The sequence below is a fragment of the Triticum aestivum genome, chromosome 1B (genome assembly GCF_018294505.1).
Source record: "Triticum aestivum cultivar Chinese Spring chromosome 1B, IWGSC CS RefSeq v2.1, whole genome shotgun sequence".
NCBI lineage: Eukaryota > Viridiplantae > Streptophyta > Magnoliopsida > Poales > Poaceae > Triticum > Triticum aestivum.
In genome coordinates this window covers 2,117,789-2,142,385 of record NC_057795.1, presented here as the reverse complement: position 1 = coordinate 2,142,385, position 24,597 = coordinate 2,117,789, and the positions used below count along the sequence as shown (strand labels likewise).

The 24,597-nt window shown below is 44.3% G+C and overlaps 1 protein-coding gene across 4 annotated transcripts; it reads left to right on the top strand.

Moving 5' to 3' along the window:
• The first annotated feature begins 6,123 nt into the window (after positions 1 to 6,123).
• On the top strand, positions 6,124 to 17,037 carry LOC123102507 (putative disease resistance RPP13-like protein 1). 4 transcript variants are annotated; one of them, XM_044523901.1, is made up of 9 exons: positions 6,124 to 6,438; positions 6,560 to 6,626; positions 6,860 to 7,045; positions 7,164 to 7,416; positions 7,604 to 7,826; positions 7,900 to 8,026; positions 13,269 to 13,472; positions 15,130 to 16,645; positions 16,756 to 17,037. In XM_044523901.1, exons 3-9 carry the CDS (start codon positions 6,884 to 6,886, stop codon positions 16,776 to 16,778), a joined length of 2,508 nt encoding a protein of 835 aa, XP_044379836.1. In that variant the 5' UTR covers positions 6,124 to 6,438; positions 6,560 to 6,626; positions 6,860 to 6,883; the 3' UTR covers positions 16,779 to 17,037. The 4 variants fall into 4 exon arrangements, with proteins under 4 accessions (XP_044379836.1, XP_044379840.1, XP_044379829.1 ...); XM_044523905.1 differs by having other exon boundaries at positions 6,245 to 6,438; positions 15,127 to 16,645; positions 16,762 to 17,037; XM_044523894.1 differs by having other exon boundaries at positions 6,245 to 6,438; positions 15,127 to 16,645.
• The last annotated feature ends 7,560 nt before the right edge of the window (positions 17,038 to 24,597 follow it).

The following is a 24,597-nucleotide window of genomic DNA, read 5'->3' as shown; positions in this document are numbered from 1 at the left end:
AATGGATTTTAAAACTTAAAGTGAAAATAAAAGTTGTTCATATCCAGGAACTAAAATGTTCATAATGTGGAAAATATTCCCAAGGTGACTATAAAAATAAGATCAATATTAATTGAATTAGGTAAGTGACTCTAACATCAAGAAACAGTACCAAAACAGCACCCCTCTAATCCATTACTTCCAATCAAAAATTCAAATGAAATAGTCACCTTCTGGCAATGAGGTATGCTGCGTACTAGTATTTAAATGGACAGGGCTCATATTTTAAAAAAATTAAATAGTGCTAAAAGAAATGCAAAACAGAAATAGAAACAGAAAAACAGAAAAGAAATAACGAAAAAGGAAAAGGGCCACTGTTGGCTGGGCCTTAGTGCGCAGTGTGCAGGCCCAGCCCAACAAACCCATCGCCGTCTCCCTCCTCCCCGTGTCGTCGCCGTCGTGGACACGTGCACTAGCACCGGCGAGCTGCCGACACAGCGAGCCTGGGAAGCGCCACCATCGTTGCTCGTGTCTTCTTCCCCAACTGCGGCCACCGCTACGCCAACGTTCGATCCGCTCCGATTCCGCGCTCCTAAGCTACCAGCGGCCACCGTGCGCCCCACTGTGAGCATCCATCCCTCTCCCCTCCCTCTGGTTGCCTGCGTTTTTACCGTAGCTCGCTGTCCTGAGCGCGCCGTCGTTGTCGTGCTCGGGCTCCGCTGTAGAGCTCACCGTCAACGTTGTAGCCCGTGCCATGGTCAAGCAAGCATGCCATCGTGCTCAGGGAGGCATCCTAGTACTCCCTGTAGGTTTACTTCGCGCGCAAACGTTCCGGAGCAACGGATGCACCGAGTTCCGATTCCGGCCGCCACTGTACCTCACCGTCCGGCCAACTCCGGTCGCCCCAGGCCGCGCTAGTAGGCTAGATGGACGCGGTTCGAAGTGCCCGTTCTAACGTGACCAACCGCACGCAAAATAGCTAACCGTAGCGCGATTCCGAGGCTCGGCGGCGTTCGGTCGCCGCGAAAAGCCTCGCCGGAGCAGTGTCAGGCGCCGCCGCCAACGTGGTCTGACCAGTGGGCCACCTCGATTCGCTGGCAGCTGGGCCCTGTGGACCCAGTTCACCAGTTGACCGGATCAACTCTGGTGACATGGCGCTTACTACCACTGACTAGTGGGCCACCTCGAGTCGCTGGCGGCTGGGCCCCACGGACCCAGTTCACCAGTTGACTGGGTCAACTCTGGTGATGTGGCGCTTACTACCACTGACCAGTGGGCCTGCGTGGCTGATACACAGACTGTTAGGCTAACGTCTGGCTTTGAACTAAAAATATTGCCAGCTGGATATGCACATTCACACCATAACATTGACATAGATTGTGCTGTAAGAGTCGTCTATGATTCAAAATAATTGACATAGCAATAGATGCATCGACACAGGTGGAATAAGCCACCAACATTACTACAATACCAGCAAGTAACTAGATGCATCCACATAGCAATACGCTGCAGGGAACAAAAACCGGAAGATAGACCTTCCATATTGGAGATAATTAGCTTTGAGTGAGCCTGAAAGCACGAATGCCCTTTATCTCTTTTCCTCCTCCCCGTTGAGAGTCCCCTTGGTTTCCCGGGCTCCTCTCTGTTTCTCCTCCGGCGGCGCCGCTGCTTGGAGTGGGGATGAGAGGGGAGCTTGGGCTGCTCCTGTCTATTGTGGTAGTAGGTGTAGGTTTGTCGTTTTAGTGGTGTTTGGCCTTGTGCTGTGGATTGGCGTCACGCCGTGGGGGAGTTGGTCACTGGAGCTTGCAAGCAGCCTCTGGTGGTCGCCGCTGGACCCTTCTGCTCTGCCTCCATTGTGGAGGCCTAAGGAAGGAGCCGGATATGGCGAATCCCCCAATAATAAGCTTGTTGGGGCACTGGATCAAACCTCTGAGGTTACTCTCTCGCTTCCTACCGGCTGTCGCGGTGGCGGACGGGATTTAGGGAGAGGATCCCAGGGTAGTTTGTGTTGTTGCAGAAATGGAACCACCGGAGCACGACGATCACCGGAGACAAGAAAGAAGCGAGAGGAGGCAACACACAAGATTTCCAGGCGCTCGAACACCTTGCCGCACAGACGGCTCCTGTGTATTTCCGGCGAGCTCGAACTCGACCACCTCGCTGTTACAATGACCAACACACGGGTTTTATACCCAGGCACACGATGGACACGTTCTCCACGCCCCTGCCTGCTCACGCCCACGACCGAGCTCGCTCTGGCCGCGTCCTCCGCGCGCGCCCGCAACGCACGCGACGCGCCGAGCCTTCCCGATCGCCACGCTCACCCTGGACCTGGTCTCTAACAGCCCTATACACACACACGCACACACACCACGGCCAGCACGCGGCCAGAACCGCAGCTGGCACATCCAGTGCACGCACACACGCACGGTTTATTGGCTAACAATTTGCTACCCGAGTGTGTCTTGCCTCGTCAGATCCTAGCTTCCGACCAGGGTGGTGTCGTTCCCTGATCGAGAGAAGGGCTTCCGGTGTGAATCTGGAGGCAGACGATGGGGATCCTGAGCACAATCAGCAGTGGATTCAGAGAAGCTACGGCGCCCTCCATGGCTGGCCGGCCTTCTCTAACGATCCACTGAATCTTCAGGCTGAATGGCGGCCAGTTTTATTCCTCCAGTCCTTGATGCCAACAAGGGAGGCAGTGCTGCTTGAAGTGGAGTCTGTGGTGCAGCCGCAGAGGTCTCGCCGGACCAAGTGGTTCGTCCCAGGCGCCGGCGATGATTGGATCCACTGGAGAGCAGTTTGGACCCGATCACCTTTTCTTTTCAGTTTCAGGGTCCTTTTCATAACTATCAGGGACTTGCCTATAATTTTCAGTTTCTTTGGAGTCCTGTTTGTAAGACGTGTTGCGCACCGCTTTGAATAATGAAGTTCTGCGTCCTTCGGTGCCCTTCACTGTTCAAAGAGAAAAAAAAGCACGAATGTGCACACTGGCGAGGTAAGCTAGCTAGTTTAAGATATATGACATACAGCTGAGGCGCCCTGTTTGGTGGTCTGCACATGCAGTTGTGTAAAGTTAATGAAAGACTTGTGCGTTCATGGTTCATGGTTTGGTCCTCCGGCCGCCCTGTCAGTTCACATTACTCACATCAACCTGGCCAACCGCACAGGTAGTCCATCCATTAATTTTTGATTTGAACCCCACCCATGTTTGATTGATGGGCACTCTATTATCTTGCCAGACAGGTTGACAGCCTCCTCGGACGTGTTCGTACAGCCATGCAATGAACTCCATTAGCTATAGAACCCCACAGGCCCCTTCATGTCCAAACTTCCCTATTCCAAGTCATGAACCCACCACGATGAGCAGGGCTAACACAGCGACCACAGCCAATAATAGAGTCTGTTTTGGCGCTATCTCAATATATCATCAGTAGTCAATCTAGTTGCCCATCCATATAATAGTTTTCTATATGTACCAAGTTTTTATGTCCAACCGGATCCTTCTGTTTATATGGTGAAACTTTTTATTTTTTTATTCTCATTTTGTTGGCCACGAATTTGATGTGGATATATGTATTATCTTGGGCGCTGTGGCAACAGATGTATCATTAATACAAGATACTGTATGGAAATAGTGAGATGCATCCAGCCACAAACAACTGGCGAAGGCAAACCATGTGCCAGACACTGATGTAATTTACTTTGAAGCATCTTCAGGTCAATCTCATGCAGGTTGCTCAGGGATGCAACCAGAAGAAAAGAAAAAAAAAATCTTTAGCCATGATTAATGTTGATTATTCGCAGTCACAAAGTATAGTAGTTTTGGGTTTTCAATTCCCTATATAGTTAATTATTAATTTCGGTACCTCTGATAATTTTCCTGTACCCATAACCATGGGTCACAGATGTGAGTGTATTTTAACACATCTTAGAAATTAGGCCAGGAAAATGACCAAAATGGCTTGATGTCAGATCAATCACGACCAGCCATAATAATACCACCACGATGACAAGGGGGTCATTCAATGGCTACTCGATAAACATGTCACAAGCGATGGTTAATTTTAGGTGGTCTGCGCGTACAGCTGTGCAAAAACATTTTGAATACTTTGCGTAGTTCACACGCTCAGTTTTTCATAGTACACCATTAATCTTTGAGCCCCACCCATGTTTAATTGTTGTTGACTCTAAGGCTGGTCATAGTGGGAGTAACTTAGCTAGTAACATAGCGCTCTTCGAGAAAATTCTGCTTATGTGGCAAGTAATTAATGAGAGGTGGTAACATAATATGTTACTGTAACATAGCGCTTTCCAAGACAAGATGAGTCTATGAGCTAGTAAATGAAGCCATCTATGATACTACTATTATGTTACTTTGCATTATGAAGGTAGTAACTTAGACTAGTGTCATATGCATGACACTAGTCTAAGTTAATTACTCCCCACTATGACCAGCCTAATATCTCACCGGCCAGCCTCCCCAGCGACGCCCTGAACGTCATGTACTCGACTCCATTAATCTTTGGGCCCCACGGGTGGTTTCATGTCCAACTCCCCATAGTGAGGATGGTTAACACAGCGGACATAACCAATAATGGAGTTAGCTAGTGGTTAAATATCATTGTCATATCATCTGCACTCAATTAACTGAATAGTAGTTTAGTTATGCACAATATACTACTCCTTCTGTCTCAAAATTCTTGTCTTAAATTTATCTAGATACGGATGTATCTAGTTACATTTTAGTATTAGATACATCCGTATCTAGTATGTCACTAATACCTGGCTAACTTTAGAGAGGCTAACTTTATTACTCCACTTACACAATCTTTTTATACTATGTCGAACTCCCCATAGTGAGGATGAAAGAATAAGGAGTAATATATAAAGCTTGTTGCCCATATTGCAGCTGACTATAAATCTGTAGCCTACTTTTGTTTTATATCGGGAAAACACTTATCATCAGTCATCTATCTCCTGAACTTATCATAAATCTGATGTGGCATTTTTTATAGCACATCTTTCTCAAAAAAAAAAAACTCTTATAGTCAACCTACACAATATTATTATACCTGCTGCCGCCTTAAACAATGAGTTTTGTTATATTTTGCAAATATTTTCATGGATGCAATATACTATGCTTTCATTTGGATTGAATGCTTCTTTCTTTTTCTGAACCTAGGACAAATGTGCACTATGAACCTAGAAGGAAAGACGTGTAGACTATATGATGTTGTGTTTCTAATCCTTTCCTTCTAAAAAACCGAATGCTGAGCTCATACATAGCATTGTCATACTGGACCCTTTAAAAAATAACAAAAAAGAATGATATGACATTGGCCTCCTTGTCTTGCATCAACTGTGTAGTGAAAATGGTTGTGTGTACCACAACGATGCAGAGTCAATGGTCTTGACCTTGCTTTCGAAAAACAACTATAGTAAAAATATTTGTGTGTATCACAATGATGCAGAGGCCAATGGTGACGACCTTCCTTTCAAGAAAATAACTATAGTGAAAATAGTTGTGTTCAAAATTATGCACAGGCTGAGGGTCCAAACCTCCGTTTCGAGAAAACAACTCTAGCGAAAACAATTGTGTGCATCACGGTGATGTAGAGGTCGGGGGGTCTTGACCTCCCGTCGTGAAAAGAAAAAAGAAATGTCTCAGAAAAATATGCAATAAAATACTTCTTTTAGCGAACCAACTTATATTTGGATGGTTAGGAGGACAGTCGTATCCCCGGCCCACCATGGTTCAAATCCTGGTGCTCGCATTATTCCTGGATTAATTTCAGTGGGAGTAGACGTTCCAATCGACTACGAGGCGCCTCTGGTCACTTCGTCAATCTCAAGATGATATGCCGGCTCAGTTTCTCGGAGGTGCTCATAGGGGTAGGGTCTGCGTGTACTGTGATCTAAAAAAACTTCTTTTTATACAAATTCAGTGGTATGGTTTTTTATGATGCACGACTAAAATTTCGTTTGTCAAACTAATTACCGAGACACACAATTATAAACTAGAAGGGAGTTAGTCGCTGTCCCTCAGTTAGAGCCAGTCCAGTAAGCTCTGAGTAAGAAGTCGGCTTCAATCAATTAATTGAGTTCTGAATGAAAGCTACGTTCGATCCTCCAACTTGTGCTAGGAAATTAATTAGGGTGCATCATTTTTCTTCTTTGCCATTAAGGTGAGTTGAAGTGACGAGGTTGACAGGATGTAGCAAATGGTGTACATGTTGAGAGCAAATATAATGAGGTGACTCCTCACCACCATCGCCATAAGCCCTGGAGCTCTATACTCCAACCACTACAATAGCTAGCACTCGCTACCATTCGTCGTCGGCTTCGCCGGGTAGAGGAAGAAGAGGAGAAGCTGAGCAGCAGCAACATCCATCATAGGAAGCTGCAGCACAGAGCCAACGAGGAAAAGCGAAGTCTTCCGTACCACGAGCAGTAGCGGTGAGCTTGCTCTTAAAAAAATTGCAGTTATTAGTGAAGTGTTCACTAGGTAGGCGTTTCTTAATATAGCTCTCCCATGCTCTCTCACATGGACATGATCTCTGGAAGTCTTCCTTGACAGCTTGAGAAATCATCCGTTTTCCTAGTTTGGAAGAAATCATTTCAAGCCTGGGCCTCCGCCTCGCCAGGTAATCACAAAAAAATTCCTTGACCCAGAAACTTCTTCATTTCTAATTTGTCCTCATTGCCTACGCTCCGTCATCTTAAGGAGGTAGACTGTGTGTTTCTTTTACTAATCAAAACTGCAACCAGAGTTAGTAGTAGGCCTATGATTTGACAACTCGTATATGCTGTCAAGCAAACAACTTTCCCTATGGGAAATGAAGAAGGGCGACAAACAATGCGCTTGCTCTTGTTTCAGGGGTACCGTGACATATAATTGCAAATGGAATGCCGATCTATTATCACACCACGGGACCTGGAGTCCATGCTATGTGATGAAACGGCAGAGCCCCAGCCGCTGCCACTGTCACTTCTCAAAGAAATCACAAATGACTTCTCTCCTGAGCTGAATATTGGCTCCGGTGGATATGCGGAGGTTTATAAGGTACAGTAACTCTGAGCTGCCTTGGGATTTAATCAAACTTTTTTTTTTGCGGAAAGGATTTAATCAAACTTTATCTGGAAACTGAAGTTGTTGCTGACAAGGCATCTTATCGATGTAGGGAATTCTTGAGAATAGGACCGTGGCGGTAAAAAGGATGTCAAATACGTATAAGTATGAGAAGGAGTACCTCCGTGAAGTTGAATGTCTCATGATGGTGAAGCACAAAAATATAGTACGGTTTCTGGGATATTGTGCTGATACGCAAGGCAGTATGTTAAAGTACGAAGGAAAATTGGTCATGGCCGATGTACGACAAAGGTTGCTCTGCTTCGAGTTTCTTCCTAAAGGGAGTCTTCGTGGGTATATCACGGGTAGGATCATATGGCGCAAAGTTTCTTTTATCCTTTATTTTCATCGTTAAATTTCACATGGTTCAGTATCCCACATATCACTATGTATATGCTATCTTCTTTTACATAATGACCACGTATGTACTATCTATAGACTTGAAGTATGTCAAATAATACTCGGCTTGCTTTATCCTCTCCTCCTTCGTAGATACATCTTGCGGACTTCACTGGACATACCGGTATCAAATTATAATAGGAATTTGTCAGGGGTTACATTGTCTTCATCAAAATAATATTGTCCACTTAGATCTAAAGCCAGAGAATATATTGTTGGATGATAATTTGGTACCAAAAATTACTGATTTTGGTCTATCAAGGTGCTTTCGTCCAATGCAGAGCCAGACTTTTACTGTACACATACGCGGAACACCGTAAGTTTGCTAAGCCTCCTGACAGTTCCACATTTTTATTCCGTTACTCAGCGCGGACGCATCTATTGTGCAGGGGTTATGTTGCACCAGAATGTTGCAACGGTGAAATCACACACCGGCTTGATATCTACAGTCTTGGTATAATAATCGCGGAGGTACTGACAGGAGAGAGGTTGGATCTAAATGATAATGTTAACAAGGTAAGCACGATTTAGGTTCACTTTTAAAGATAAGGATTGACTTCAAAACCAATACATTACTTGCTTCTCTTTTCAGATGCAACATAATATCACTCCCTTTCATTTTTAGTAATTAACCACCATGGAACTTATATCTTTATTTAAAGACTTAGAATTTATACGACGTGAAAAATATTTGAAACTAGGATTTGAACATCTAGTAGATGGAAGTCACCTACAACAATAGTTTAAAATACCCGAAATGGTCACCGAACCGGTGGGCCTCTCCATTCAGGTTTTCACCGATTAGGCTGCTGGTTAACCGGTCCATTTTATGGTTTTTATCATAAAAAATATAATTAATAGTATATAGTACTACCTCGGTCCGGGTTTAAAGGCCCCCCAGACCAAAACGCGTGTACCAAGACGCCTCAGTGCATAGTAATCTGCAAGAGTCTGACCAACCATAGTGTGTAAAATCCCTCTGTCTCCTTGTCCCATTGATTATTCGTTTGCTCCTCCTGTTAATTTCCTGCGGCCGCTCGCTAAACTAAAAGAATGCATTGGCTGCATGCACATGAGTATCTGCTCACCTAGTTGCGTGCCTTCGTAGGCAATAACTACCGCGAGAACCAGCCAATAGAAAAGGTCGAGCGTTTTGCATGCGGCCCTCTAATTCAGGACGCCTGTAACCTGCTCACGGGACTTAAAATCCCGGACGGAGGTAGTATATGCTAATTTTGTACTGAAAATGGTTAAATAGCGTTGTGTCCTCATAATAGACATCAAAATGACCCTAACATAGTGGTTATTGGCTTGGGTACGGCGGATGACTCAAGTGTGGGTTTTCAATCCCTCTTTTCCCAATATAATTTTTGGGCTTCATTGTGTTCACCTACCAAAGTTTATTGACCAATTTTGCAGAAAACTGGGAGGTTCAGCTGGTTTCACCCATCTAATGGTGGGACGGTCTGTGAAACATAATGAACAGACGGGCCCGCCGGTTTTAGTCTTTTCCATTCAAACGGACAGTTCGTTCCATTTTTAAACTATGCCTACAACTCAACCACACTTTGTCAAGTGGTGGTTCAACCTTTTTTTGAGAAGGAGGTTTCCTTTGGTTCAACCATAGATGGAAAAAAGACATGTTGAACTACATCCAAAGTGTTATCATGTCATGCTAATATGTAAAACTTCAAAATCCAAAGAATTAGCATGTTGAACCAGACCAAATCATGATTTTAGATGTAAATTTTAGTGTAGGATGCAATTGGGGGGTGAATAGGTGTCTACAAAATATAGCTCTCTTTCCTTTAGAATAGTCATTGCAAAATATAAAGTTTGCCTAATAAAACTAAGGTGAGCACAACCTATATGATACTTGCAAGGTCAAGGGACCAAAGTAAACAAGATTAGATAAGAAGTAACTGAAGACACATGGAGATAAAGAAGTATTCCGATGTTCACTTCCTTATAGGGGAGCTAATCACCGTTTGGATAGGTGTCAGGACACCAAAGTTTCTCGATGCCACCAAGGCTCCTCGGCGCTGAGGGAATCCTTTCAGCGCGTTAGTTTTTCTAGCATTTCATATTGGTTATCCTGCATTTCTAATAATTAGTTTAACCATTGTAATGTTGTACGTATATAGTAGAAATTGATTGGTTGAGATCCACCTTAACCGAATGATTGATCATCATCAAATCTTTCTATTTTCCATTAAATTCAAGAAAACTCGATAGCATCTTACTATCTTTGAGCCACCACCATAACAACGATGCTAAATCATTTGTGGTAGACCTTTAGGTGGCCTCAATACTTTACAAGCAGCAGGGTAAATCATAAATTGATTCCTCACTGATGATTCTTACCGCTTGGGACTATTCAACCTCCAAGAGGAACTAGATCAAAGTAATAATCTTGGAATTTTGCAAATCAAGAAAATGGTTAGTGAGAGAGGAAGGGCGCATATCTATTTTAGTGTTAACTCCTCCCAAATCCAGCACAAATATCTCAAGGAATAAAAAATTAGAGTTGAGAGGGTAGGGAGTTCAACCATGGATCTAAAATGTATGGAATGGAGTGGTCAACCTACCCCGAAGGGTTATTGTGGCGTATATGTAGTGAGGAAAAAAACTAGTTGTTTTGTGCAGAAATTACACATACACAGGCTCCAAGTTGGCACCTACGGATGATTCAAACCCAGTCAAGCAAGGTAGCTATGGGTCTGAGAGTTAGGCCGGAAGGATCCTTCTTGAATTACTCGGAGACTCCAGATCCCCCGAGAGAAGATAGATAGAAGGCGAGAGTGTTTGCCTCTAGCATCACGTCGCAACCCAGACACTAGCCAGGAACAAGGGACACTTGAGCCTCCAACACATTTGACCAGGCACTCGCAGTGGAACCAAAGAGCACCAGAGAAAGAGTCGAAGTGTCTGCATTTGATTTTGGCCCAAGACGGGCAGTGAAAACTCTAGATGATTCATGTGAAAACAACTACCCTGAAGGCGAAAGTTTCATGCAATGATGCTCCGGCCAACACTAAAATTGCATATTAACCTAGATTTTTCCTTCCCATTTGGCATTGGACTTTGGGTTGATGGAAATGGTATCTTGTGTGAGAGGTAAGCACATGTGATAATTGATTCCAATCTAAGTCGGTAACGCATGGCTAATGTATAAGTTGACTCTAGAGAATGGATGAAGGGCCATGATTTTTTATCCTCTCCTAGGGAAGGAAGGGTCCGATCATGTAGCACCAGGTCACGTACGAACATACTACGAAGTATGGGTACCTTTGTGGCCTCTCAACTATCTTGCTCTAGCTGGGCTTCGTCCTCTGCGGCTCCAAAGTTTATATTGTGGGTGGTGATTTGTAATCAGACACCTCAACGCCGACTGGCAAGGATTATCTTGAGCATATTTTCTTTCCGCTCCTTCTCTTCTTCCTAAATTTGATCTTTTAACCACAAAGCCCACCGGGGAATATGGTTTGTGTGAGTCAGAAACGATCTTGGCATTTCCACCGTTCCCCTAGTCCAACATGGAAACCCAGCTCTAGGAAGATGAGGGTGGGTATAACACCCAACATAACAACCAGTTCACGTCCATTATACCAGGATACCACCTGGGACATAGACTGGCACCATAGACCAACACTTTTCTTTGCTGCACACTTTGACCTCACTCGTGGCGCACCCGACAACAAGTTTGGTCGGAGGACCAGCACACCTAACATAGAGGTTCTTTGGATACCAACCTCGTGAATAGATGTTACACTTCATTGATGTGGTATTCTATCATTCCTATTAAGACATGATGTCGCAATGGACAGAGTTCATGGCATTGTAGTGAGCGAGTTCCATTCTTCTACCCATCTCCTATCCATGCAAGCGGTCGAGCCCCGGTAAGTGGTGGACATGCTTGCCGGAAATTCCTCCTTGAGCCCTTTAGTTTTAAGGGGTCATCGATCCTCGACACCACTCGCTCATGGGAGTAAAACCTGCTCATACACATAGCCATCTTATTAGTCCCTTTAGTTTGTCGTCATCAAAATAAAACATACTTAGGTGCGAATATGCACTTTCAAACATTTATGTTCAACTTTTATGCATTGGTCTAACACCATGATTTACAAATGGAATAAAAATGAGAATGCTCCTTACGGAGGGACTATTGATACTTAGTGATGAAAATATATTTAAAACATGAATAAAATCCAACAAAAATATATAGTTTGATGAGTAATATTTTTTAGAATAAATACCTTCTATACAAATTCGTTTTGTGAAGGAGAAAGTGTCAATTTGCATATCCGCACATGTAAGAACAATAATGCTTAGCTTATTTCTGCGGGAGAGTGGTTGTACCATTTCATCACCGATGCCCAAGTTATCTATAACCTGAATTTTGATGCATATTTTTTTACCTTGTATCTGTATTCATTAGATAGTGATAACTGCTACATCATTGGTCAAAGAAGGGATCTTCACACTGACGATATCGCCATCTTAGCTTATACATGTGACACATAATTGGGTTCTCTATTACAATGTTCACCCAGTGTTCGTGGAAATTCGTATAAGATATGGAAACTATCGTATAAAAGTATGCCCTACAGGACCTGAGGTTCTTCCGCCATTGATCATGGTCTCAATTACCTTAGAATTGTAGGAGATTGTGACCATTTTGTTGCAACCCATTTTCTGTTTAAGTTGTAATCCAAAGCGCAACGTCATTGCCTCTGTTGTTAGTGCATTACTACACATGTCAATCTTTAGGTTTCCACCACAATGAAAGCTCCTGGAATCTCTCAAAACTACACCTGCTGCTCAGTGTAGCATGTCCTTATCGAAAGCATCATCGACATTAAGATTAATCATGCCATGAGGGGGCCTCGACCATCGACCTTTAATCACTTGAGCCTTGGGGTATAATAGCTACATCATACTTTTATGTTACCACATGTACAACCATAGCTATCTACGTTATCTTGTATGTCTTCTACTCATGGGCAAGCCTATGATGCTCCTTGATTACATGCCATCATTGTGGAAGAACCTTAATATGCTGGTTTGCTAGAGTAACATGACCTAGAAGATTTCCATGCAGAGCATGTCATATGCATTTTTTACCTTAGCTAGGCACATCATTTTGCCAAATTGTACGCCATATATTATTGATTGACTTTGCTTCTCTCCCGTGCCATCGCCTCTCCTACCAATCGATGATCCCATTTGGCATGGTATAAGCCGAAACGACAGAGAAAGTACCACTCTTTGTTAGGCTCGAGGATATATTTGGAGAGTTGGCGATGGTAAAAAATAGCATTTGGGATGATGCATGGATACCTAATTGCAATAGCAGAAAGTTGATTACTCCAAGGGGTGGACAACTTTTTCATAAGTTTGTGACATTACTGATCGATCTACAGGACAATGGGATGAAGAGTTGGTTAGACAAACATTAAGTCTAGTTGATGAAAATTATGTCCTTGCAATTCCATTACCCTCACATGACATGGCAGATTTCATGGGATGCATATTTTTTATTAATTCAGTTGATACCATGTGAGAAGAAACCAGAGCGCACCTTAATTAAGTTCTTGGGGAATTTTTGTTTGGTAGTTCGAAGTGTTATCTGATGGGGTTTTGTATCAGCTGGTAACATAATTTATGGGCCTCGTATATATGTACTACTACATACATTAATTTTGTGTTGCATAAGATGTCTCTTGTTTTAATAATACACTAATATAATTCATAGGTAGTTGAAAGTTGGAGTGCCATATTGGAGAAACCACAACGGGATGTACAACTGGAACAGGTACGAGTATGTGCTGAGATTGCAATGAAGTGCATGGAGTTCAACCCGGCAAGGAGACCAGATACACAACATATTATCAGTGTCCTTGATGGAAGAGAAACTATAAATGGATATATTGAAAATAGCATGATTACTTCACAGCAGGTAAATCACTCGCGTGGAGGACATACCTCCCACAAAACATAATCTTGAGAGTTTGTGTACATAGAAGCATCTCCATTTGCGCTTTTATTGCTACAATCCAGTAGTTGAAGTGAAATATACTTAATTGGTTATTTGAACAGGCCAAAAATGCTACAAATGAGCGGTACCATGATACACCTAATGCGCTAGGAGAGACAAGCTCTAATACCCTCATGACCTCTAAGACTTTGAAAACAAAAGTAGGCCAAACAAATAGAAGCACTAGAATAAAATAATGTTGTTAGATTCACCATGGTTTTATTAATAGTAAAATAAATAATTGTTTTCTACCAACGTATTTATGTGAAAATATCTATTTACAAACTTATTGAATACATCATTACTGCATCTATTAAGAATTAGACGTCATCCTAAAGAACGAGCTAAGAAACCTCAATAGCTAATAATAAAAATTAACAATGTTGGATACACGACTAAGTTGAACCTATATGTTTGTCATGGTGAGACATTTGAAACAATATAATGTTAATGTATTTATGTTTTGAGCATTTTTAAGATGTCCTACTTTCCTCTTTGTGACAATATCTAGTTCACCAAGTGAATTTGTTTATCAGATGCACACATACATTAGCAACCATTGGATGATGAAGTGATGGACATGATCAATTGACAACTGACATATTTTTTTAAAAAGCTTGTATTTAATTAAAATCAACTTGCACCACAGTTTGTGGCAATTTTTCTAAACTACGGTTGATATATAAAACTAAGATTCATCAAATTTAACTTGTTTTTTTTTCGTGATCAGTTTCATCATGTTTTGGATATGAAACTTGATGGTGAAACTCATTTAAGTTTTATTAAATTTTAGATGAGATAAAATCTCGGGTTAATTTTCTTAAATGGACTATGGGTGAGAATTAAACGATTATTTTGCAACAATAGTAGAAACCAGGAACCCGAAGGGCTAAAGTGCAGGTAGATTTTCGTACAATACAAGGCTATTGCTACAAATATGATATATCCCAACTTATTCATGAATCTTGCGGGACACTTTCCCATCCAATGGCCCAAAACCACATACCTTCGGTGCATAGATATGGCCGGAGTCGGTGATAGATTATCAACCTCCTATGAGTTTTTTTTATTTGGGCCGTCTATTGATCATGGGTATATTAAGATATTTTGACAATGTATCACAATTGCCACTCTTAAATTATTGATTTTGCCACAGAATGGCAATTGTGATGTATTATCAAAAACTAAGAGTGGCAAAAGTGAAATGTCAAATTCTAGAGTGGCATAAGCAAAGTGGTCAAAACCTAGAGTGGCAAAAACAAAGTTTTCCCTATTTACAACATAAATATTCTGTAGATAGAAATGTTTCACGAAAGTTCTTTTTTTTAAACATATTTTTTTTTCTTTTCAGTTCAAAATAGTTCATATTGTCGTGAAAGTTTGCACCCACGAAATGAGCACAAATTTGTATCTATGTAAAACGTATTTGTTTTTGGACTCTTGGGAACATTTGGTTGCACCCATATTTTACATACTAATGCCATGCAAGCATTCTAAATTAAATTATAAATTTATGTTCCATAGACAAATATCACTATATTATTCATCCAAAGTGCTAATTCCATGTTATTATCAGCAGTTTAATCCGGAAATATTGAATGAGACCATGGGTGCTCTTTGGTTGAGGTATCAACAACTTAATCCAGATCTCCAGCGAAGCTTCAAATATTGCAGTATTTTCCCCAAGAGATCCAAGTTAAGAAGGGATGTGTTAGTTCGCTTGTGGGTAGCACAAGGGTTTATAAAGACCAGTTGTGCAACGGAGGACATGGAAGATATAGCTGAGAGTTATTTTCAGGAGTTAGTGTCATGCTCATTTCTTCAGCAAGGAGGAGAATGGCCTGATTGGTTTACAATTCCTGACTTGTTGCATGATTTATTAGACAAGATTAGTGGAACGGAATGCTTCAGAATCGAGAATGCAAGGAGTCAGAGAGGAGAAGGATGGAAAGGAGATGTTCCCCAAGACGTCTGCCATCTTCTTGTAGAGAATTATGATGGAGAATTGATTACTGAAAAGATCCTTGGATTGGAAAATTTACAAACACTCATAATTTATGTTGTTGAAAAGGGTACTACAGTTGAGGAAAACGTCATTGACAATATATGCAAGCGGCTGCAAAAATTGCAGGTACTGGCGGTTGCTTTTAGCCGGGAACATCTTGAAATCACCAAACCCAAGAAGTTCTCGATCCCAGAATCCATTGGCCAGTTAAAGGACCTATGCTATCTTTCTTTCAGGACATTCGAATGCACCGTAATTTTACCAAGCACACTAACTAAGAAACTTCACCATATCCAGCTGCTGGACTTTGGTCGTCATGGCCATGGCCAAATTTGGGAATTTACACTTGATAACCTTATCAACCTGCGGTACATAATTTGTGAGAACTTGGAATGTCCGAGCATAGGCAGGCTTATCTCACTCCAAGCGTTACCAAGCAGCAGGTTCACAGTAAGGAATGAGCAGGGTTATGAGATAAAGCAGCTTAGGGACCTAAACAAGCTTCGCGGCAGCCTGACAATCAATGGCCTTGAAAATGTTAAAAGCAAGGAGGAAGCTGTTGAAGCCAATCTTGGTGCCAAGGATCGGTTGAAGGAACTGAAGTTGGAATGGGGTGATGATGGTACAAGGTGCAGCTCAGAAGTTGAAGCAGAGGTGCTTGAGGGCCTGTGCCCTCCTGTTGGTATCGAAGAACTGATTATTGCAGAATATGAAAGCTTGAGGTACCCAGATTGGATGGTGGATAAGCAGAAAGGTGGCCCAAAGAACCTGAAAAAACTTGTCTTGGGTGGATGGAGCCAACCGGGACCTGGTCCTGAACTTGTGACTTTCATTCATCTTCGTGTGCTCTGGCTTGGTCGGTGCAACTGGGATGCCTTACCAGGCAATATGGAGCACCTTACATCGCTCAAGGAACTACAAATCGAAGGGTGCTTGAATATCCGGTCGCTTCCAACACTGCCCCGTTCTCTTGAGAAGTTTTGTGTTGCATACTGCAGTGGTGAGTTCACGAAGTCGTGTCAAACAGTCAGACATCCAAATTGGCAGAAGATCAAGCACATCCCCGACCAAAGATTTGAAGACCCAGCATGTAAGACTGTAATCCTGTTTTCTACATTCTTTTTTTTGTATCATGAAAAATGGGCTGTGTCATGATGATCTGCTACTAACTTTTGTTATGTTTTTTCATCCATTTGCTAGCCTCAGAAGAAAATTCTAGTTAGATTTTCCCGCAAAAAAAGAGAAGAAAGAAGAGAAGGTTGGCTAGGAATGTGGAGCCATCAGGATTTGTTCTTACTTTCCATGTGCTTGTTTTATTGTGCACTGTGATTTTCAATGTGCACCAGACGTGTATGGCCGACTAGTGTTTCATATGACTATTTGTGAGTGAGTGTGAGAGAATTCTGTATACTATTCAGTACTATTTCTGATCTGTAATAATGTGGGCAGTACCGTTTAATTTGATTGGTGAATGCTATTTAATCAGTGCACTGTGTAATGCATGCCAAGGAGTTGGATAATTCAGGCCTCTCTTGCTTATTTGTCAGCAAAAGCCAAGCTTTTATTTTTGTTTGCTGGCTCTTTGTTCGCTACAACTTTCCATTGGTGGTCGTACGTACTTCCCATTTTGAATTCAGCATGATGGAAAGATCATTTGCACTGCCAGCTGAAACTGAAGCTTCTGCCCGCCGCCGATGGAGATTCAGAACTGAAGCCTGGGTGGGGAACTGGCCTAATCTTGGTGGAAATGTATCTTCATCGACCGTTTTCTATTTGTTTGTCATTTCTCGGCAATGTCAAGAAATCCATCGATAATCCTCACAAAATGGTTAGAAATAGTACTTTCTCCTCGATTTCCCCACCTGAATTTCCTACTGGAATTAGGCCAAGTTTAGATGTGTTTTAGATACGACTGAGCAGAAGGATCACGACAACGGCCAATGACGGCTGTATGGAAACAGCATTGATGTTAGCGTGCCCTCACAAAGAGCAACGTACTGTACTACTCGAACATCTGCTGATGAACTTGTGACAAGGCCTATTTTTCTAGCGGCCAGAAATGTCCTACTACTAGCTAGGTGGTTCCGTGAGGTGTGGAGGTAAGGTTTCAGTTTCACTCAATGAATTGGATGTCAAAATTTCTGAAAGAAAGCTAAGTTATACTGCATCTTGCCTACTGGCTAAGTTAATATAGTTGTTTCTTGGAAATTAAGATGCATAGTCCTTTTCCATCTTCTTGCCTTTCAAGTGAGTCGAAGTCAGGCGTGAATCTATACATGTGAAAATTCCAGGAGCTAGCCGCCTCCTCCTCCCAACCCTAGCTGCCTCCTCCTCCGAACCCTAGCTGCCCCTCCTCCGAACCCCCTCCCTCGCCGCCTCCTGAGGCAGCCGCCGGGCAAGCCCGGGACGCCAAAGATGGTGGCGGCGAGGCCTCGGTTGCCCTGCTTCTGTGCGGGGAACCCCGGATCTGGAGCGGCGGCTCCATTGGCAAGGCACGGCCGGCTAACAGCCGTGCGGGTGGTGGATCTGGTGTCCTGACCACGCGGGCGACGGGATCTGATGGTCGTTGGCGGCCGGCGGCGGCTTCTGCGGCGGTCGGTGTGCGCGATCTGGCGCCTCCCTTCCTCCCATGTTCAGCGTGCGGGCCAGTCTGGTCGGGCCGTGCTTCCTCTCGGTCGCCGGTTCTGTACATGTGGTGCTGCTGGTGGTGGAGATCTAGTTCGGGCGAAATCCCGGGCCGGCCATCACCGGCTGCGCCAACTGCGACGCCTGAGGGCGTTGTTTCCCTTCCTGGAGGCGTCGGTATGGACTGATCTCCTCACTAAACCTCCCCCTAGGTCTCCCGGGCGAAAGCCCTAACTCTGTTGGGCGACGGCGGTGCTCACGACGTCGTTCCCTTCTTGAAGGCGCCGCTTTGGGAACCTTGGGGTTGGGTGGCGCTTGTGGGTGGTGGGAGACGGCGGTGGTGCAACCCTTTCCTATCATGGATTCACGTCCGTTGCTTGGAGATGGACTCGCGTAGGTGAAGGTTGTCGGCTGGCGTCGTGGTGGCGTCAATGGCGGAGGACCTGCCAAGGCTCGTGTAGGTGGAGGTCGTCGTTTGGCGTCGTGGTGGCATTGATGGCGGATGACCTGCCAAGGTTGTCACCTCAATCTGCTTTGAAGATGGACTAGTGGAAGATGGCGGCGGCGAAACATGTGAGTGCGTCAGACCTGTTTGAGCCCCGTACCCGGCAGATGGCTCGGTCGGGGCCTCCGGCTTTAGATGTTAGGCTTAGGTGAGAGGTATGGGTATGTGGCCCAGGTTGCACCCCTTCATCATTTGGATAGGAGTAGTGGCAGATACTGCCAAGATGGCGGATTCAGGCATATTGTTGTTATACTTTGTAAGGTTCTCGAGAATAATCAATAAAATGACCGTATGCATCTCCCAGATGCAGAGGGCAGGGTCATCCTCCTTCTCGAAAAAAAAGTGAGTCGAAGTCACGAGGTTGACTCGATGTTGAAAATAGAGTGTCCATCTTTGGCTCGTTTTCGCTCAAGATTCTCTCCTACTAAGGGTTCGACACCTTCAAAGAAGACACCATGTGAGGGTGCACGAGCTGATAAACTAGTGACCCTGTCAAAATTATTATGAAAACTTATTCCTTAAGTTCCCCTAAATAGTAATCTTGTGCAAGAAGTTCCAACAATTTTGCCGTGGTTGGTTGGTCGACCTGTCTATCAACACCTACCTGTGATCGATGTGATACATTGCTCCATGTCGCATGAAGAGTCAGTTTGGATCCAGTCTAGTGTCTAAACTAATGACGACAACAATAACGACGTGTTTCGTTCGTCTACAGACATGCACCCTGGCCTGTGGCTACAACATCCTCGTAACTTGTCAAGAGTCCTCTTGCTGCGTCCAGTATCTCCCAAATAAAAAAGGCCAAAGAAGCCCAAATAAAAAAAAGAGGCCAAAGAAGCCCATCAAAATAAAAAAAGGAAAAAAAGAGAAAAAAATGTGAGAAAAAGAGAGAAGGGACAATGTTACTATCCTTTTTCCAAACTTGTGCTTCAAAGTAGCACCATGATCTTCATGATAGAGAGTCTCCTATGTTTTCACTTTCATATACTAGTGGCAGTTTTTCATTATAGAACTTGGCTTGTATATTCCAATGATGAGCTTCCTAAAAATGCCCTAGGTCTTCGTGAGCAAGCAAGTTGGATGCACACTCACTTAGTTTCTTTTGTTGAGCTTTCATACATTTATAGGTCTAGTGCATCCGTTGCATGGCAATCCCTACTCCTCGCATTGACATCAATTGATGGGCATCTCCATAGCTCGTTGATTAGCCGCGTCAATGTGAAACTTTATCCTTTTTTGTATTCTCACACAATCCCTATCATCATACTCTACTTCACCCATAGTGCTATATCCATGGCTTACGCTCATGTATTGCGTGAGGGTTGAAAAAGTTGAACCGCGTTAAAAAGTATGAACCAATTGCTTGGCTGAAACCGGGGTTGTGCATGATGGGAGTATTTTATGTGACGAAAATGAAGCATGACCAAACTTTATGATTTTGTAGGGATAAGCTTTCTTTGGCTATGTTATTTTGATAAGACATGATTACTTTGTTATTATGCTTGAAGTATTACTATTTTTATGTCAATATTAAACTTTTATCTTGAATCTTTTGGATCTGAACATTCATGCCACAATAAAGAAAATTACATTGAAAATATGCAAGGTAGCATTCCACATCAAAAAATCTGTTTTTATCATTTATCTATTCGAGGATGAGCAGGAATTAAGCTTGGGGATGCTTGATACGTCTCCAACGTATCTATAATTTTTTATTGTTTCATGATATTATATTACCTGTTTTGGATGTTTAATGGGATTTACTAAGAACTTTTATATTATTTTTTTGGGACTAACCTACTAACCGGAGGCCCAGTCCAAATTGCCGTTTTTTGCCTATTTCAGTGTTTCACAGAAAAGGAATATGAAACGGAGTTTAAACGGAATGAAACCTTCGGAAGAGTTATTTTTGGAATAAACACAATCCAGGAGACTTGGAGTGGGCGTTAAGAAAGAAACGAGGCGGCCACAAGGCAGGGAGGCACGCCCAAGGGGGTGGGCATGCACCCCACCCTCGTGGGCCCCTCGTGGCTTGCCTGACCGACTTCCTTCGCCTATATATACTCATATACCCTGAAAACATCCAGGAGCACCACGAAACCCTATTTCCACCGCCGCAACCTTCTGCACCCATGAGATCCCATCTTGGGGCCTTATCCGGCGCTCCACCGGAGGGGGAATCGATCATGGAGGGCTTCTACATCAACACCATATCCTCTCCGATGAAGTGTGGGTAGTTTACCACAGACCTTCGGGTTTAGTTATTAGCTAGATGGCTTCTTCTCTCTCTTTTCATCTCAATACAAAGTTCTCCTCGATCTTCTTGGAGATCTATTCGATGTGATTCTTTTTGTGGTGTGTTTGTAGAGATCCGAATAATTGTGGGTTTATGATCAAGATTATCAATGAACAATATTTGAATCTCCTCTGAATTCTTTTATGTATGATTTCTTATCTTTGCAAGTCTCTTTGAATTATCAGTTTGGTTTGGCCTACTAGATTGATCTTTCTTGCAATGAGATAAGTGCTTAGCTTTGGGTTCAATCTTGCGGTGTCATTTCCCAGTGACAGCAGGGGCAACAAGGCACGTATTGTATTGTTGCCATCGATGATAAAAATATGGGGTTTATATCATATTGCTTGAGTTTATCCCTCTACATCATGTCATCTTGCCTAATGTGTTCCTCTGTTCTTATGAACTTAATACTCTAGATGCATGCTGGATAGCAGTCGATGTGTGGAGTAATACTGGTAGATGCAGAATCGTTTCGATCTACTTGTCGCGGACGTGATGCCTATATACATGATCATGCCTAGACATTCTCATAACTATGCACTTTTCTATCAATTGCTCGACAGTAATTTGTTCACCCACCATAATACTTATGCTATCTTGAGAGAAGCCACTAGTGAAACCTATGGCCCCTAGGTCTATTTTCGATCATATAAGTTTCCGATCTATTTTATTTTGCAATCTTTACTTTCCAATCTATATCATAAAAATACCAAAAATGTTTATTGTCTCTATCATATCTCATTTTTGCAAGTGGCCGTGAAGGGATTGACAACCCCTTTATCGCGCTGGTTGCAAGGTTCTTATTTGTTTGTGTAGGTACGAGGCATTTGCGTGTAGCCTCCTACTGGATTGATACATTGGTTCTCAAAACTGAGGGAAATACTTACGCTACTTTGCTGCATCACCCTTTCCTCTTCAAGGGAAAACCAACGCATGCTCAAGAGGTAGCCGGCAGCCAAACAAATCCCTTCTCTCCTCCCACCTGCCCCCACTTTTTTCTCGTTCCTCCTCCTCTCCGCAGAAGAGGACGATGACGAGCGAGAACCGGAGCCTAGTTGATGGTGGTGGTCTTCACGGTGCACAGTCCTACTTCCCGGTGTAGGAGTTGATCCTCCCCGATACTGATCTGGACGTGGGTGGCCAATGGCGTTGCCGAACATGGGCCGATGTGTGCCTCGCCGTGGTCCTCCGCTATGACATGGACGATGGCAAGGATGGCCGCGTGAAGTTTGCTGGCGGCAGTGAGCTCCTCCCCAGAGAAGGCCGCCGATGACCTCCAAGATGGATTTTCTCTTGGCCGTCGCCGTCGTGCTTCTATCTTCACGAGGCCGAATCGGTGCATGTCCTCCTTCAATCCAGGCAGCATCAGCCATGAGCAGCTCCTCTCCAACGCATTCCTCCACCCTTCCTCCTGCTAGAAACGCCTCCCCTAGATCCATCTTCACCACCACCGCACCAGACCCGACCAAGAGGGAGCCCATGTCCGCGCACTGGCCCACCTCCATGGCCAACTCGGGCAACATGGTGCGGTCGCATGGCGCGTTTGTCATGGACCAGATGAGTGGCACTAGCTACGGCGCGCTGCAGAACCTGCACCAGAAGGAACACCATCACCACCACGAGAGCACCACCGTCGCCATAATAGTACCACAACAATGACAAGCTGGGACGATAAACATTTAACAAGCGGGGGGGTTAGACTAGTCACAATGGGTGCATGTTACTAGTCTATGTTACTACCACTATAGTGGGGAGTAACATATGTGAGCTGTCATGCAACATTTCATTTATTAGGTTATAGACTCATCTTATCTTGGTATGTGTGATGTTATAGTAACTAGCTTTGTTACCACATGCCTCTCTTTGCTCATTAATTACTCACCACATCATCTATTTTGCCTAGAGATGTCTGATGTTACCACCTATGTTATTCCCACTATGGGTAGTCTTATGACATGCAGCTGTGACGAAATGTTAGGTGTCTGCACATACTGTTGTGTGAAATTAATGAAGAGTTGCGTGTAGTTCACACCACCTTATAGGTGTTGAACCGCTCGCATCGCTCACGGGGAGGGGGGAGGGGGAGGGCGGAAACCCAAGCCGCCGCCGCCGCCGACCCCGTCCTCTCCATCAGCTCCCCCGCCGCCGCCGGAGGACACCAGCAGGCAAAGCCCGGTTGGCCGACGGAGGTGGCGGGGATGTCTTCTCGCGCTGAGATCCCTCGCGCGGGGTGCGCTCCAGCCGGCAAGGCACGGCGGCCCCAAATGAAGCATGTAGGCAGCGGATCTTGGGAGCAAGGGCGGGGGCCCTAGTGCTGGTGGTGGTGCTACCAAGGTGGCGATGTGGGCGGCGCTGGGGCAGACCTGCGGTGGCGGCAAGGTCCTGCGATGGCGGATGGTGGCGACGGGGCAAATTGATCCCCTAGCCTGCTGCACGCGCCCCTGACCTCCTCCCTAAGATGGAGTCGTGGTCTGCGGTGGCTGGTGTCAGATGCAGTCGCGGACTGGCAGTGGCCATGGTGGCGGTGATCTGTTTCCCCATAAGCTGCACCTGACGTCTTCCAAGATCCGACCTAGCTACGGCCAGTCACAAATATGCCTCATGCATGGCGGCCCTCGTCTATGGTAGCGCCCACCTCCCTCGATTTGTGGTGGTGGCTCCGACGTGGTGGTCGTTGAGGCAACGGTGGTCTTGGCATTGCTCCGGCCACGTAGTCCGTGGATTGTTGGGGCTGCGGTGATGTGCTGGATGAATGAGGTGATTTAGATCCGATTGGCCGGATGGTGGCATATGTAGATTGTTCTGCATCGACTTCATACGGATCCACGACATCACCAAAAAGACTTCGGAAGGTTTTATCTCCTGATCCGGTGGTTGACTTCAGTGGTGGGTTCCAAATTATGGACAATGACTTGATGCAGAAGGTTGTTTGTGGAGTAGTGGCGATCCAATTGTAGCTGCTCGGATAGTGGAAAAGCGGTGGAGACAACACATGTGAGATTTGGATGGTGGTGCTATGTGCGCCTGGTCTCGAGCTCCGGGGCGAAAGCCTAGGAGAGACCCGAGTGGTTATTCCTGGCAATGGCGATGTTTTTTTTATGTCGTTACCTTGTTGGAGGCATTGCTCGGATATGTTCGGAATGATTCTTCGGGGTAAAAACTATGAAACTGACCTTTGTGGTTGGATCCGGTGACGGCGTCGCTTGAGTGTCGCTTCCTTCGTGAAGACGTTGTTGTTGAAGATCCTTGTCAATGGTTTGTGCGGATATGGTCTTAGTTGTATTTTTCGATCGTTCATCTAATCGCTTTGGGGCTTATTTCTTGTTTCTTTTTTCCCTTTTCCACACCTGCACATAGCTTTTGGTTTTATGACATCGCTAGTTGACAGTGTGTTTCTGTGTGTGTGCGCGTTGGGTTGGCTGTGTGCATCTTAGTTATGCAGAGGCCGTGTGTGTGTTGAGTGTGATGTATCATCTTGATGCTCCATTTGAGCCTATAAAATCCACCCTTTCTCGAAAAAAAAGTTCACACCACCTGTTAGTTCACCTACACATTATGTACCGGGGGGGGGGGAGCCCCACATATATGTTTAACATTCAGTTACTATTATCTTGTC

What these genes read in the sequence shown, in the direction of transcription:
- LOC123102507 (XM_044523894.1), top strand. Translation starts at nt 6,884, where the DNA reads ATGGAATGCCGATCTATTATCACACCACGGGACCTGGAGTCCATGCTA. An exon ending in TCTTCGTGGGTATATCACGG is followed by an intron (nt 7,417 to 7,603) that starts GTAGGATCATAT and finishes CCTCCTTCGTAG; the next exon opens with ATACATCTTGCGGACTTCAC. An exon ending in GCATGATTACTTCACAGCAG is followed by an intron (nt 13,473 to 15,126) that starts GTAAATCACTCG and finishes TGTTATTATCAG; the next exon opens with CAGTTTAATCCGGAAATATT.